This window comes from Colossoma macropomum, unplaced genomic scaffold (genome assembly GCF_904425465.1).
Source record: "Colossoma macropomum unplaced genomic scaffold, Colossoma_macropomum, whole genome shotgun sequence".
Classification (NCBI taxonomy): domain Eukaryota; kingdom Metazoa; phylum Chordata; class Actinopteri; order Characiformes; family Serrasalmidae; genus Colossoma; species Colossoma macropomum.
Window position 1 is genome coordinate 12439395 of NW_023494790.1, and position 17483 is coordinate 12456877.

At 39.7% G+C, this 17483-nt stretch overlaps 1 protein-coding gene across 4 annotated transcripts; it reads left to right on the top strand.

Annotated features, from left to right (window-relative positions):
• The first annotated feature begins 1248 nt into the window (after positions 1-1248).
• prrt2 (proline-rich transmembrane protein 2) lies at positions 1249-12264 on the top strand. Of its 4 annotated transcripts, none has more exons than XM_036572141.1 (5): positions 1249-1653; positions 5127-5393; positions 8380-8693; positions 10342-10471; positions 10729-12264. In XM_036572141.1, exons 2-5 carry the CDS (start codon positions 5177-5179, stop codon positions 10743-10745), a joined length of 678 nt encoding a protein of 225 aa, XP_036428034.1. In that variant the 5' UTR covers positions 1249-1653; positions 5127-5176; the 3' UTR covers positions 10746-12264. The 4 variants fall into 4 exon arrangements, with proteins under 4 accessions (XP_036428034.1, XP_036428036.1, XP_036428037.1 ...); XM_036572143.1 differs by having other exon boundaries at positions 8383-8693; XM_036572142.1 differs by lacking the exon at positions 1249-1653 and having other exon boundaries at positions 5073-5393.
• The last annotated feature ends 5219 nt before the right edge of the window (positions 12265-17483 follow it).

Here is a 17483-nt window from a genome sequence, read left to right on the forward strand (position 1 = left end):
GCGAATGAGGAGCTGGCTTCAGCCTTGTAAAAAATCGAACGTTGTGAGACATTTTACAAGAAACTGTTCTACTTTTGAGAAAACTTTCCTGCCGGAGATGCGAGAAAGGCCTACACTTTACCATTACATTACCACATACTGAGACATATTTACAGCCAAGATAGTAAAATGGACATAAAATGTTGTGACTCCCAAGGTGGTTTGTTTTGTTTTTTTTTGTTGAAATGACAAAATGGCTCTTCTTAACATTTGGGTTGCTGACCCCTGTGCTACACCATTTAAGGTGGAATGGAAAATTTGAACAAGAAGCTTGAATAGGAATATTTGAATAGGAAGCTTCAGCTTTGTTGCGATTATGGTGGTCACTCTCAGTTGGATGAATCACCGCTGTAATCCGATATCTTACATCGATTTAAAGTCAGACTCCTGACAGTATAACTAAAAATAAAAACTTAAAAAAGAGACTAAAAAAAACATGGGGAAAAAAACTGCTGCTGTTGATGTTGTACTGGTTATGATCACTGCAGTTCTGAACAGGCAGAGAAGTGGAGCTATTTTTATATTTTTTTTTAAATCTGAATGAAGCTGACTGCAAAAAAGATGAAGGTAGAGATTATTATTATTATTATTATTATTATTATTATTATTATACATACATACATACATCATCTAAACCGCTTATCCTTCTGGGTCGCAGTGGGGTGCTGGAGCCTATCCCAGCTGTCATTGGGCAGAAGGCAGGATACACCCTGGACAGGTCGCCAGTCCATCGCAGGGCTATTATTATTATTATTATTATTATTATTACTATTATAGCAGGAAATAAACATTACGTTTGTGTAATCAGATACCCAGAACAGGTATGACTGCCAGGGGCCATAAAAATTATTGGAACATTAGTTATTAACCTGTCATCATTAATAGAATACTTAATGTAACGATGTACTTACAAAACTAACGGTTTCTTTTTCTTTTCTTGTTTTTGGCGAAAAAAAAACAAGCCTTTGTATTTTACCCCTGTCCCCTCCAGGGCTCTGTGGTTATGGCAGTCCTTTTTTGTTTGTTTTTTTATTTTTTACTTTTGTTCAGACTTTTTCACAGTCATTTTTATTCTTCTATCAATTCGCCCTTTTCATTCTTTTCACACTGTTTTCTATTAAGCTTGCGCGTGCTCTCTTTCTTCTCTCTCTCTCTCTATCCCTCACTCTTCATCTCTCTCTCTCTCTCGCTAGCAGCAAGCTCGTGGCAGAATGACCAGCACCACTGGCATCACGACGCGGGCTCTGCTGTCTTTGTATTTATGAGAGCTGAAGGCTTTAAATCTGTGACTGTGTCCGCGGTGCATTTTGAAAGCGTATATATGCTATCATCGAGTTCTTTGCTGCTTTTTTGTTCTGCACTACAGAAAATCCTAATTTAAACCCATTCGAGCTCGTTGTTGTTGTTTTTTTGCACTAGAGAAAATAATTTAAATGCATTCGTGCAGCATTTTAAGGCGAACGCGATCTGCGATGTCGTTGCTCGTTCTTTTAAATCGGAATTAAGAAGAACATCATTTAAATACGTTGGTGGTGCATTTCAAACCATGCCCATGTCATCTGCCAGCGAGTAAATCTGCACGTCGGAACGCTTACTGGTATTGGACAGTTTAAGGTAGGTGGGCAGCCTTTCTGTTTATGCACATGCACGGCTTGAACGGGCTGTGTGGACTGGGGCAGGGGGCGTTTCTTTGTCTTGTTATTAGGAAAACAAAGCGAGGGCAAATGGCCGCTCCTCGCATCTGAGCTAGTTCCTAGGCAAATGCCATCTCATTGCCTCCTTAAATTTCCTTCCTCTTTCATTTCGTTTTCAATCGAGACCACAATATGTTCATGTTATAGTTTATTTTGTGCTGTTTTTCACTCACTCGTTCTCAGTCACTCTCCCTAGTTCTCATCCTCTCCCACTAAACGTCTCTTGTGGCTTATTTGCCCTTTATGCTCCTTTTATTGGCCTTTAGGTTCCCGGATATTTTGACCAGTCACCTTATGCTCATGCATTTACACAGAACAGCCTCTCCTCGACAGATATAATGTGTCTGTATTGCGCTTTTTTCAGTGAACTGGATTCTGTGGGGTTTGTTTTATATTTTTTATTTTATTAAAATTTTCTCTCCTATTCCCTTCTTTCAACGCTTAATTGATGCTTGTTTCTGGTTTTATTTTGGTTTATTTTTCTCTTGTATTCAAATTTGATCATTTTAATGACAGATTCTGCACGTTAATATAGAAATGCAGACACGTCTGAGTCTATCTGTGACAGTGACCTATATAAGAAATAAGAGGTTAAGAGCAAAAGCAGATAACACGATTCATCTCTATTCTGATGCTTTTAATCAATGGCGGACTCAAGGGGGGGCGTGTGGTGGTGGTGGTGGTGGTGTGTGTGTGTGTGGGGGGGTGTTTGTTGGGGTTTATGAGGAGCCTCGCCTCGTCCTATTTCCCCCCGTTATATCACAAACATGACTGCTAAACAGCAGAGGGCGCCCGCGAGCGAGTCGAGAGTGAATGGAGCTCAATGGCTAAAAACGAAAAGTTTAAATAGTTTCTAATCACTCGCCCTGAACGTTTCTTTAATTTCAGAAAGAATAAGGATGTATTTCACTAAAAAAGCAAAGAAATCTTACCTGTATGTTTCTTTTTGTCTACAGTAAACGGGTTTTGGGCAGCAGGACGCTGGCAATACTGCTACTGAGTGCTGATTGGTTGGCGAGCGGAGCAGCTCATTGGCTGTTCGCGCTCACAGACCTCATGGACGTACATGAGGCGCCGTTTTAAACTCCTATAACTCGAGTTTTAAAGCTCTGAAAAATATAACAGCCGTGTTAAAATCTTTTATGCTATTCAGGAAATTATTGTATTCTTTTACATTAAAAATGAGAAACCTGGAAGACATTATATCGAGGTAATTCTCCTCTCTACAAGTTCTCTGGTGGCTGGTGCTCCAGTGGTAGAAAAAGCCTCACTAAAGTGCCCTCTAGAGTCGCAAAAATGAGAGGAAGTGCCTTATTGGCTGTGCAGTTTTATTCAGTGGCCTCTAGGGTGCCTCTTCATGCAATAACTTATTATAATATTCGAGTGCCCTTCTAGTGGAGAAACCATGAAGCAGTGCCCTATAAGGTGCCCTTACAATGGTCTAAATATGACGTTCCCTATGGGTGCCATTATGAAGTGCCCTCTATGCTGCCTCTACATGACAATGCCTCAAAAGTTGCCCTTTCTGGTAGAGAAAATGGGATGCAGTGCTGTATAGGGAACTCCTACAGGTTACAAAAACAAAAAGAAGTGCCCAAATAGGTGTTCCTCTAATGGAGAAGGCCCCCTCCAGTGGATAAAATGTGAGGAAGTGCTGTAAAGGGTGTCCCAACATGTGGGGATGAGGGGTGAAGAATGTGGAGAAGTTTCCTAATGGATGCCTCTCCAGTGGAGAAAATGTGATGTGGTGCCCTTAGATACCCTTTCAAGTGAGAAAACACGCAATGGAGCAAGACCCAGTGTGCCCACTTAGGCAGAGTTTCCCAAAATGGGTGCTGGTGATAACAGTCTAGGGGTGCTGCCAAATACTTTGATAAGATTTCAAATTTATATCTCAAACCCTTCTTGCATTCAAAACACACTGTTTGGCTGCTAACAAATATTTTCTGCATTTTTGCCAGGGGCCAATAAGTTAGGCTAATATGTAGCTAGCATTTTGATGTAATCTCATTTGCATGTCTCTGTTTTCTCATTTTTCAATGTACCCTTTAGGTTAGGTTAGATTGTGTAAACTTAATTGTATCGACTGTAACTATCTTTCAGATACTCATTCCCATCATATCTATTCCATCCATTTAAGCTTTGTTTTAGCCACACCCCCTCTAGAATGTTCAGATGTCAGAGCGTGTGTTTGTGAAATAAATGTTAATAGTTCCCTCTGTTTTTTACTTCGGAGGTGTTTGTGAAAGAAACATTTTAAAGGTTTATAGTTCCTTGTATGTTTTTGTCATACAGGTGCAGTTACACTTTTAATCTGAATCATCAAGGATAAAGACTACGTCATCATACATGATGCATCAAAGCTTGTTGTGCACTGGTGGGGCTTCACATCATTCAGCAAACCTTCTGCCCTTCAAACACCCTCAGTCCACCACTGCTTTCAATCAGTTTATTTGAAACCACAGCATGGCAGTTTCCCTAAAAATAGCTTGTAAGGGATAGAAATTGGATTTGGGAAACAAATCTGGAGGCATTTGAAGCTTGGGTTTAATTTCACAAAACTGTGGTTTCCACTCATCCAGAGGCTGATCTAGAGCCTGAGAGTGTGATGATACATCTAACTGCACATTTATTAGGACACATTTATTAAACTTATTAGGAAGGCTGGCTCTGTTGTAGGAGTCAAGCTGGACACTCTGGAGGTTGTGGCAGAACAAAGCATGCTCAACAAGCCGTTAGCCATCTTGGATAACACCTCACACCCCCTGCATGCTACACTGGATAAACAGAGAAGCACATTCAGTGACTGTTACATCTGCGCTGTGTTAAAGAGCGCCGAGTATGATCTTTCTTACCTACTGCTATAAGGCTCTACAACGAGTCTCCTTTCTGCAGAGACGGTACTGATCTTCTGCTGTCTGAACTGTGCTAAACCACATCACTATATCACCTCTCCTGTTAATATACACTGTGCAATATATCATAACATGCTGCTGTAATGACACTTTCACTATGCACTTTACATTGTAAAATTGCTGCAACTCATAGTTATGTCTATACTCATTGTGCTTTTAGTTTACCTTATACCACTCAGTGCCTGCTATCATGTAAATACAACAACTGTCTCATATGCTATATGCAAATAGATGTACTTTATTTCTACTCTTATTCTTAACTTGTGTCTATTTTTATTTCTATTTTTTATTTTCTGTATAGTATATGTAAGTGTTTGTGAAATTATATGTCTTGCTACTGAAACACTGCAATTTCAGTCCTGTCTGTCTGTCAAGCTATCTAGCTATCTAGCTATTTCTATTCGTATTGAGAAGCTGCATTAATCCCACCCTGGCACATTTTGCTTTTTTTCCATCTTGTATCCTTGCAACCCAACAGGAGTCCATCTAAGTAGAATTTCTATTGTGGCCACCACTTTTTCTGAAGAAATGGACCATCATCAGGCTCTGTCAGACTCTCTGCTTGGCCCCAAGGATAGTGGACCTTCAGGAGTCCAGACAGAAGAACCCATCACCTCTCAGTCCAGGACAGCCAAGGCAGACTCATTCCCCTGCCTGCGGATCCTTTCTCTGCCCCAGCAAATCCAGGAGGAGCCCCATCAGCATGGGGAGGTCAGCGTGGTGGTCAGAGATAAAACCGAGAACGGTAGGAGCTCACTCTCATTTTTTGGGATCCATGCATGTTTGGAATGCATTAACCTTATCTTCCCAGATGGTAATATTTATTGGTTCCGGGGCTTCAGAGTCTTGATATCATAATAGTTGTCTGCTGGCCGTATAACAACTGAGATGAACTGGGTTTGAGTGGCTGAAAAGATTCTTCTTAAAGCAATAGCTTAGTGAAAAATCAAGTGTACACAAATTTCTCCCTTACATCAAATGAAGCCAATCAGCCAAGACTGGTTTGGTGTCATGAGTTTGCTTCTCTATTTTCACACTGGAATTACGAATCTAATATAATGCACAAAGGGACTGACAAAATCCAGCTGGCTACTACTACTCTTTCTCGTTATAGACAATAGTATATGATACAATGTTAGAATCCACATGTGCAAGTCTATTTAAGATTACTTAACATGACATCTTTTGTGTTATGCACTTTACACAATTCCAATTGTACATAATCTTCTGTTACCTGTTAGCTACATTAGCCTTGTAGCTCCAGTGCAAAACTAACAAAACAAACGTCAGACAACAAACATGGCTGTTAGAATACATCTAGACTAATTGTGTAAACTTGTTTTTTCTGTCATACTACCTATTTTATTTAATCTAAACCAGAAATGTTCATTGTTAGCTGTATACAAAAATGAAAAGAGAGAGAACTTGTAACTCAAAGGCCTCTTACTACAAGAAGCTAAACCATGATAAAGCTGGAAATAAAAGAAAACGACAGATTTTCTTGTTTTCTTGGTGGAAAAAAAGGCCATGTGAAAGTGTAATGAACCCACAATAGACTAATGCTCCAGGACTGAGCACAAAAGCATTTTACGCACCTGAAAGCTGGTTGTAGGAATGACTTATTCAGCAAGCGATTTATGTCAACTCTGAGCCGCTGTGGCATCCTATAAATAATCTACAGTTCATTATAAGTGACATTGTGTTGTGAGCAGCCAACCATCTTCACATGACAGGGGTCGACAGGCTGCTTAGCTGCATGTTTTTGTTATTGAGGACATTAGGACAAAGGTCAGTTTGGGTTGAGAACAAAGTGCGAGATGTTTATTTCCCTTGTTTCTCTTCTTTTTTCTTTTACAGTCAATTAGAAGAGAGTTCATGTACACCATCAATGTAATTGAAACCTTGAATTCTAATTATAAATGGCCAAAAGAGTGCACTGTTGGGGAACCTTTTTGAAAAGGGTTCTATATAGCACCAAAAAGGGTTCTTTTATAGTTACGATGTGAAGCTTGTAATAATAGAAGAACCCTTTTTGGTGCTATGCTATATAGTACCCTTTCCAAAAAGGTCTCCATTAATCTGAAGAACCCTTTAATCATGCAAAAGGTTCTTAGCGTTCATGGTTCTGTATAGAGCCATTTTCTTTGCTAATGACCCATGATTAATTTAAGGGGAAAAAGCAGTATGAAAAAACAAGAGGCTCCAACATGTTCATTTCTTAATATTTTTGTATACTCAATATCTTTGTTGCAGTACATAAATATTAGAAATTTTCTCTCTGCCATTATGCTGATGTCTCTCCCTGTGCTGTTTGTGCTTCTGCTTCACTGTCACTGTCTCACTGCAGCTATCCTTACCATTTCTGAAATTGACAAACATATGTGAACCAATTCCTTACATGTCCATGCCATAAAACTACCTCCACCATGCTTGACACATGAGTGGTATACTTTGGATCATTAGCACTTTGCTCCCTTCTATAGATTCTTCTCATTATTCTGGTGGGAAGATGATCTTTGTATCCAGAAGATAACTTCCAGAAGAGATGAGTCATTAAAATATATTAGTATGGAAATGGTTATAAAGCCATTTCTAAAACTTTATGACCCTTGTAAACCAGAATGAGAGCCATTACTGCTAAATGGAGGAAATTTAGAACAGTGGTGTGTCATTGAAGTTTCCGGCCTACCAAATGGCCTACCAAATTTCCTCCAAGAGTACAATGATGACTCATCTACTCACAAAAAACAACCATATAAACATATAAGGAACTACAGGCCTCACTCACCTTAGATAAAATCAGCACTGATGATTCCACTGTTCGAACAAGACTTGGCAAAAGCAGTATCAGTGAGAGAGTTGCAAGGCGAAAACTAAGAGGAATTAAGAGGAATATAAAGGCACCCAAGCCTTTTGGAATAATGTTCTATGGACTGACGAGTCAAAAGTGGAACTTTTTGGAAGACAGTGGTCTCATTACATCATATGTAAAGCTAACACAGCATTCCACAATAAGATCATACCAATACTCAAACATGGTGGTGGTAGTGTGATGGTGTAGGGATGCTTTGCTGCTTCACGGTCTGGGTGACTTGGCATAATTGATGAAACCATGAGTTCTCTGTTGTGGCTGAATTAAAGCAATTCTGCAAGTAAGAGTCAGCCAAAATGGTCACACGTTTTGTGGATGGGCCTCTACAGATGATCTGCAGATACTTATATTACTAACAAACTTTCTGGTCATACTCAGTTGATTGTCAACAACATTAAGGTTAAGGAGTAGGTGTTGGTTCTGCATTGAGGTTAGGGTTAGGGTTAGGTCTAGGGTTAGGGACAGATTTAACAGAATCTTTCACACGCAACTTCAAGTCCAGTTCCATTTAATAGATATTTAGTTGAATTTTAGTTAAAAGTAGACTGAGCATCTGAGCATGATCCAGTTATAGGAAGTGTTTGTTGCAGGTGTTGCAGCTAAATGTGGCACAAACAGTTGTGGTACTGTCTTTCCACTGGAGAGGTTCCCATACACCCAAACGGACATAATTCTACTAATTTTGATTTCCATGTTTTGTTTTGTTTAAAATATGAAGTAAATATTTGCTAATTGTATAAAAATTATTTTTAAAAAAATCAATAACTTTTTACCAGATTTTGCTGGAATGATGGGGGCATAAATGCCTAGGTGCATGTACTTGTGGAACATTACTATACAGTATCTTCATTTCTCTCAGCAGGTCATGGGGTTTACACTTCTCAGCCAGAAGCTAAAACATCGCCCCCTGCTTTCTCATCTCCGCCACGGCGCCATCATTCTGTTCCTCACACATCCCACCCTCACCTGGGCCAAACACGTAAGGGCAGCAGGTCCAGCTCCATCGCCTACACGGCCTTCCCCTCCCGACCATCTCTGTCCCGCCACTCCAGCTTGGCCACCAACCCATCGCTGGACCGCTCCAAACCTAACGACTACCTCATTCTGGCCATAACCGCCTGCTTCTGTCCTGTCTGGCCCATCAATATTGTAGGATTTGTCTACTCCATCATGGTAAGTGGAGGAGGGGGAAGGCAACCGGATTTTCTTTGAGGGAAGATCGCAGGGATGATTTTAGTGTTGACACAAGTAACAAAACATCCTGAAGACTAAAGTGTGTCTGTACTTTTATGTAGTTTTATAGATAACAATATGTCATACAGTCAGTCAGTGTCAGAAACAACTTGTTTGAGATCATTTAACATGTAATGGGCTGATTTGTCTTTTGCATATACATGTATGTTTGCATATAGCAGCATTTAATGGATGCTTTTATCCAGGCTGACTTACAAAAATCCTTTGTTGTCCACTCAGAAAATATATCTGTGGTTAGTGCAAATAGGCCAGAGTCTAAAGATACCCATGGGCTAAGATATTGCCAGAAGCAATATAACAATAAGGATAATCTGATAATAATGATAAAAATGATAACTAGATACTAGGATACACAATACAGAGATATGAAATTTTCTTAAGTTCAATTACAAGACATTTTAATTAATGCAGATTAGTTAGTGTTTCTAAATCTTGTTTGGACGTCTACAAGAAGTTACCGTCTTTTAGCTCTTTAAAGCTAATTCAGAGCAGGAAGGCAAAAAAGCCAAACAAACAACTCAAAGCATCACAGAAAAACAATTCTATTTTTTATCTTTCTGTCACTTCAACACCAATCATTCGAATTTGTGCTCTCAGATACAAGCCTCTATCCTCTAAACGGGTGTTTTTAAGCATCGTTTCGCTAGAACCGATTCCGTACTGCAGTGGGAGGCACAGTGCACTCGCGTTAGCTTAGCCTAGCAGGCTACAGCTTAAAGCTCTAACAGAACTGGTCCAATTTTGGTTTTCTGTCACTCCAACACTGACCAGTTGACTTTGCTCTCACTATTATAAGTTTTTATCATCTATACTTGTGATAGCAGAGCAGTTAAGTTAGTTGAATCGAATGTGCACTGTAGTGTTTGGATCTCTTTAGCTAAGTTAGCTAGGAGAGAAGAGCTGGCTAGCATTAGCTTAGCTAGGAGGCTCCAGCTACAGACACCAGAGAAGAGGTTAATTTCAGCTTTCTGTCCCTCTAACATCAGCCACTCGACTTCGCCTCCTCATATATGAGTCATTACCATCTAAATTTGTGTCAGTAAAGCTTTTGTTAGTCAGAATCGAATCTGTTCTGTGGTGAGCAGCGCTGGCAGCATGCTAGCTAAGCTAACGCTAACCAGCTACTCTCCTCTAGCTGATTAGGTAGCGCCGTTTAACATAAAGAAATTGGTTTCAGATTGAAGCTTTGATGTTTACTGAATGATGGATTTAAAATCGTGCACTGCTTTATTTGAATGCTTTTGGGTGTGAAATAGCACAGCAGGATGACACAATACCAATATAAACATAGAACCAATCAGCAAACAGCTACGTCGTTACATCATCCCACCGAATGGTTCTGTGGCCCGAGAACGGTTAGCTAACCGTGCCCGACGGGCTGAGGTCGAACCGTGTCCATGTGGAAACGCCACTGGAATGGTTACCCTCCGTGCCCAGACCCGTTCGGCCCTGCAGTGAAAAAGAGGCCTTTGATTTCCCAAATTGCTGTTGCTATGGTGGATATATTTTGAGCAGGAAGAAAAGATAGACATTGTAGATGGGGTCACTTTTGTCTTTTTGCATCTAGTCTAGGAACAGTTTTGAGCAAGGGAACATCGATGGAGCCAGGCGGCTGGGCAGGGTAGCCAAACTACTGTCCGTCGTTTCCATTGTGGGTGGAGTCGTCATCATAGTGGCGTGTGTTGTAAATCTGTCAAGTAAGTGACCATTGACGTTGGACTCTTGTCTCAGTCCCTCTATTGTTTTTTCTGTCATATGCATACTGCACAGAACATAAATTTGTCAGCTATCTTGTTTTGTTTTGTTTTTTTTTTTGCTTGAAAATGGATGTTGCGGAGTGTAATAGTGTTACTTTTATTTAGTGTACTAACTTCAGTAAATATGCTATCATAGAAATCATTGAAAGACTTGGTTTTTTATTAGCTTCTAACTTTTTTGTGGGTATTTTTTGCAGTTAATGTAAAATCCTGAGGTCAGCCATTCTCTGGAATCCATCTTCACGTCTGACCACTAACCGGAAGACCATGGCCCATTCTATCGACGTCACCATGCCCGTGACCACAGTCACAGCTAAGAGGTTGATCACTAAGCAGGTGCCTCTACCCTTTCTGTCATGCTCAAATTACTGAGAGACCCTGAGCAAAGATGCAGCAAGCCTGAAACACCACCACCACCACCATCATCACCAGGAATGGAGCAGCAATGCCATCGGTGGTGTTCCAATCTGCAATCACACATTTAAGACTGCTTCACTGGAGTGATTATTGACTGTCCTTCGAAAGTGGCTGTTGTATTAGGCCTAAATTATCCTAAGTTGTTTGACAACACCTGTTGTAAAAAGCACTATATAAATAAACTTTGACTTGACTAAATTATTCTCAAATCCAAAATGACCTCCACATTGTAGAGAACTGTCTTGGCCATACTAGCAAGCATAATAGAACAAATAAGCTCTTGGAAAATGTTTTTCAAATAACACAGGCCTAATCTGGACCATTAAAGCACTTCTTAAGAGAATAAAGGCCGGCCTGAATGCAATTTTTAATTCAGTAGCAAGAATATCACTGTGCTATCCATTACTTTGACTGGCTTGCAGCAGACGAACAGTTCCTCGACATGCTGATGATGACATGAAGAATCCAGAGAGTTTCCTTGCTTTCTGAAGAGACAGAAGAGACGCATTGCATTTACAAAGTGCAGAGAGATGTGACGACACACTTGGGCGAACATTGCAGTGACATCATGTAGGCCTATCAAGGTGAAAAATGACTGATGCATGGCTGGAACAGGAAAAAGAGAATGAAAAAGAGAAAGAAAATGAAAATTGCACTTATTTTTTTTTATGTGTGTTCTTATTTTTTTCAGCACTTTCAGTCCTTTGGTGTGACCTGACAATCACAAATCATAGCAACAACAGAATGACTGGAACATTCAGTTAAAGTCACCATCAAACACTTGACAATTACCTAAGCAAGAAATATGACCATCAATAAAAATGCAATAACACAATTGCATATATATAGTTCAGCATTCATATTTGCTTCAGGATCATAACACATAACCCCTTTTTGATAAAACTATATGCAAGGGTATAAAGAAAATGTTGACTGTTTTCCTAAGACAAGATCCAGTTTTTATCATAGATACCATATACTGTGAACTTTTTGTACCGAAACGTGTTGTAGAGTTTGCATCTAAACACTGTGTAACCCTTAAAATATCTGTCAGTGGTGGATGCTTTGTATTATATTTATCTTTATTAGCTCTTCCTGTAGCTGCAGTGGAAATGTTGAGTTCCTCCTACAGATGGGTCCAAATGACCCAGAAAATTGGTGTCGTTTTTATGTGGGTATCTGGATTAGCTCATATATTGTGGAATATTAAATATTACTTTAAAGTGATGGTTTGGTGAAAAACCAATTTGACCAATTTGTTCAGCCAAGATCTGTTTGGGCCCAATCCCATTTCTTCTTCTTATCCCAACCCTTGTTTTCAGTGTCTCCTTGCCCCTTGGAACTGAGTTACAAGGGGTAGTGGTTGAAATGTTCCCCTACGAAATGGGACAAATGGTGATACGAAGCTGAAGTCAGCTATTCACCAGCTTCTCATTCAAGTTTTCCCGTTCCACCTTAAATAGTGCAGCAGTTACATTCTGGCGCTTCAGGCGTCAGAACTGCTGGACTATTCAAGGTGGAACAGGAAAGTTAGCTCGGCTACCGAGATGTTAGCATACTATTACCGATTTTTTATGCTCGTTATGAAGAAAAGGACCATAATACACTGAAACGACATTAAACTAAGACAATACAATGGTTATCGTAATTTTTTAACAGAGAAAATACTCACATTTGTGCAGCCATCTTGCTGGTTTTTCTTTTTTTCTCATAACACTCTGTTTGGAACGTGTCTCTGAAAAACCTCCGTTTGGAGGGCCATGTAGCACTAACACTTCGCCCTAGCCCTCTATCTCAACAAAAATTGGGACACCCTACCCCTAGACATGAATGCGCAAAACAGAGGGCTAAGGGCTAAGTGATAGGGGCAAGGGGTGAAATGGGTCTGGGCCTTCGAAGTTTTTACTTCTTAAGCTTTGCAGTGGAGCTATAAGGCTAAAGTTGCTAACAAGTAATGGAAGCTTATACACTAACACTAAGCACCGTGCAAACTGCATGTGGGAATCACCACACAGTTCTCAAATACGCTTGCTTATGTGGTTTCTGGATCTGTGTGACACTGTTATAATAAACAAAACTGTCTCTATAAACGGCATAAAAAAGCTGAAAACAGTAGCATCAACCACACTGAAGCCTCTATTATGTGCATATTTTTGCCTACTTAGTAATTGTGATTGTTTTTTTCCCCAAGTGACTGCTTTAAAAAATGTTATGAGTAGTTCTCAATGTGAAAGTGTAGTATTTGTAGTTTAAATTTTGATGAAAATCCTTTTGAAAAATATATTTCAATAAATATCAATGGAATGAGACATTGTGGTACAACTAAAGCAGTATAAACCAACTTATTTAAAGTGGCAGTTTTTTTTTGTTTTGTTTTGTTTTGTTTTTTTTTACATTTTTTTGTATACTTTTTATATCCCTAGCTGCTCACAGAGGTGCATATTCTTCTCACAGACATCTCTAAGGAAATGATCTGGTAGATTAACTGTTGCACTGTATAAAGCAAATGTATTCTGAAAGTGGCACTTACATTCACTGAGCACTTTATTAGGTGCACATACCTTGTTTCTATACTCATTGCCCATTTTATCAGCTCCACTTACAATACAGGTGCACTTTGTAGTTCTACAGTTATAGACTGTAGTCCATCTGTTTCTCTGCATACTTTGTTAGCTTTTACTCTGTTCTTCAATGGTCAGGACCCCCCACAGGACCACCACAGGGCAGGTACTATTTGGGTGGTGGATCATTGTCAGCACTGCAGTCACAATGCAGTTTTTAAACACCTCAGTGTCACTGCTGGGCTGAGAAAACTAGTTTTTCACAAATGTGTACTAACACAACACACACTAACACACCACCACCACATCAGTGTCACTGCAGTGCTGAGAATGATCCACCACTCAAATAATAGCTATTCTGTGGGGGTCCTAGCCATTGAAGAACAGGGTAAAAGGGGGGTAATAAAGTATGCAGAGAAGCAGATGGACTACAGTCTGTAATTGTAGAACTACAAAGTGCACATATATAGTGAGTAAAGCTGATAAAATGGTCAATGAATGTAGATACAAGGTAGGTGTACCTAATAAAGTGCTCAATAAGTGTATGTTTGCATGTTCCTTTTCTGCAAATCCTGCAGTTTCCCATGTTTGAAGTGTGAAAAAAGGAAATAAACTCTTGTAAATATCTGCTGTGACGTCTGAGAGGCTGCTGAATGTTCTGGACTTTTCTTTGTTCTCCTTCGTTTGTAGGACTGCACAAAATCAATTCTTTGGTTGCCATGGAAACTGTCTGCTTTGGTCAAGCTGCATGAAATTGCAGAATTGGGATCTATGGATTGGACCGGGCAGGAGGAGGTGGGGAGCAATCAACAACTTTATATTTAGGGTGGTTGATTTATTTTAATGCTCACTGGCTGGAGACAGACGTGAAACATGCAGTGTGGTTTCAGAGGAAGGTTTAAGTGTGTATGTGTATCTTTGAAGAAGCCAGAAAAAGGAAGGGACAAATAAAAAATGCACACATGTAACAGACTTCACATCACAGCTCTTTGATGGAGAAAAAAGGCTCCCTGGAGAGTTTTACATAGACATGGGGAGACGGAGCGTGAGAGAGACATATGTGCATGAGTGAGGGAGTGGGGAAGAGAGGGCCGTCTGTCATTACCAAGTGAGGAAAAAAGGGTGAAACAGAAAAGTCTGGAGGGAGGGAAGCCAGGAAGGAAATTAGGCTGTTAATCAGGAGGTGCAGTGTACCCTTACTGTGCTAGAGTCAAAAACACTGACAAATATGTAAAAGTAATGAGTGTAATAAGGTCCCATATCATAGGATTACTTTATAATGTACTATGTAAACACTGAGTGTGTTTACATGCACTCAATAATCCAATCATAATTGGATTTCTGCAGTTATCTGATTATTCAAATGGATTCAAATTATTCAAAATCTCAGTAATCAGATTTCTCAGTCCATGTAAACTCTTACCCGGATTTCTTTCAGATTTCTCAGTCTGCACATGCGCAAGAACAGACCACAGTACCCGTAATGAGCAAGCAGCGCTGCCACGAGATGCCAGCAAAACACTTTCGGAGCTAAGCTGAAACCTGAAACCAACTACATGTTTGACGAAATGAAGGATTTAAATCCTTTTTCTAGATGATGTATGTTAATTTTCATGTAAAGTGGCGTAATCCTTTTTTAAAGCTGCGGCACTGAGCTGGAGTTTTTGTTACATTTACGGCACGTCTTCTTCTGTGAATTTATTGGTTGGTTGCAAAGCAGAAATCTGACGATTGTCTGACTCCTCTAGATCCTATTATCTGATATTATATTACTCTTATATTCTATTACTCAAGAACATATAAACACATTGATCGAATTACTGACAAAATCTGATTTTCTGCAGTTATTGGACTATTAAGTGCATGTAAACGCACTCATTGTTAAAAGTTTCAAAATGTACCGTTCACTCCATCATGGTTGTGATGTCACAACCATAGAACACATTTCCACTGCTCTAGAGTCCTGTGGCAGCACACCGATCTTGAAACGCTTGGAATGGGCAGTAAGACGTTAGCTAAAATAAATACAGTGCCCTTCACAAATATTGGCACCCCTGGTAAACATGAGTAAAATGAGCTGTAAAATACATTCTTTATTGCTTATCCTTCTGGACACAAGGCAAGCAATCTAAGACTATTCCTCCAAACAGAATCTCTCCAGATCCTTCAGATCTCCTCTTCAACATATCTTACAGGTTTTCTCTGGATTTAGGTCAGTGGACTGGTATAGCCATGGCAAAATCTTGATTCTGTGGCGAGTGAACCATTTTTGTGTTGATTTTGAGGAGTACTTTGGATCATTGTCTTGCTGGAAGATCCAACCACGGTCCAGTTTAAGCTTCCTGGCTGAGGCAGTCCAGTTTTGATTTAATCTGTTGTTACTTTATGGAGTCTGTGATACCATGCATCCAAAAGGAGGCCTTTGGAAGAAAAACAGCTCCACAACATCACCGATCCAACACCATGCTTCACAGTGGGGATGAGGTACTTTTCTATATGTGTCTATGTGAATATACATGTTTATTGCTAAAAATCTATACTGTCTCTGTTCTGACCCCAAGACCCAGCTAATGTTTGCTAATATTCCTCATCTGCAGTCCTTGGAGATTCTTTGGTCACTTGAACCATCAACCTCTCTGTACCTGGGGTCAATATAGATATATGTCCTCTTTCCAGAAAATTCTTAAATTCTCCAGTTGCTTTAAACTTCTTGATTATTCGCACATCAGAGTTTTGGAAAAATATTGGCAAATATTGGTGTTTAGTCTTTCAACTATCAACAAGTCTTGCATTTTCCATTTCTTGTTCTGTAATATATCATGTTTTGACCCTTTTTGTGTTTACTGACCCTGAGCTCTCATGACTGAATGTTGGATTGTGTCTAATAAAGCCGCTCAGTGCATGCATTCTGCCAAATTGTTGAAATTTAAGGATTTTTATGAGAATAAATAATATATTGATCATTTTTCATGTAAAAGAATACAATCATTTCCTGAACATAGAATAGCATAAAACATTTTAACAATGCTGTTATAGTTTTTTTTAAAAAAAACTTTTTAAGAGAATGCTGGTAAGATTATCTGCTAAAGGACATTCGCCAGCTTCTTCATGAAATTTTCCTGTTCCACCTTAAATGATGCAGCAGTTACATTCTGGCACCTGAGGCATTACAGTAACTGCTGCGCCATTTAAGGTGGGACAGGAACATTCAAAGAAGAAGCTGGAGAACAGGATGCTGACTTCAGCTTCGTAGATGCTGGTATTTTTTTTTTTTTAAGTTTTTCTTTTTTATAAGATGGTTTATTTTGATAAAAAATATCCTACCTAGAGGTTTTATGTAGGCAGCTATCTATAAATATGCGCTACAGTAGCTACAGGGCATTTCAACAAGGTAGCACAATTTGTCACCAGCAAACTGGAAGAGCGACAGAGCTCGTGCCAAGACCAGAATCAACACTTAGGCCCAAACCCGTTTCACCCTTCGTCCCTACCACGGAGCCCTTAGCCCTCTGTTTCACTCGTTCACGTCTAGGGTTAGGGTGTCCCGATTTTAGTTGAGATAGAGGGGTAGGGCGAAGTGTTAGGGCTACACGGCCCTCCAAACAGAGGCTTTTCAGAGACTCCAAACGGAGTGTTATGAGAAAAAAAAACCGGCAAAATGGCTGCGCGAGCGACCAAAGAAACCTACAAATGTGAGGATTTTCTCCGTTAAAAATTACAACATCCACTGTATTTTCTTAGTTTAATGTCGTTTCAATGTATTATGGTCGTTTTCTTCATAACAAGCATAAAAAATCGCTAATAGCATGCTAATGTCTCGGTAGCTAGCTAGCTAACTTTCCCGTTCCACCTTAAATAGTCCAGCAGTGTTGACGCCTGAAGCGCCAGAATGTAACTGCTGCACCATTTAAGGTGGGATGGGAAAATTCGAACAAGCAGCTGGTGAATAGCTGAACTTCAGCTTCGTATCACCA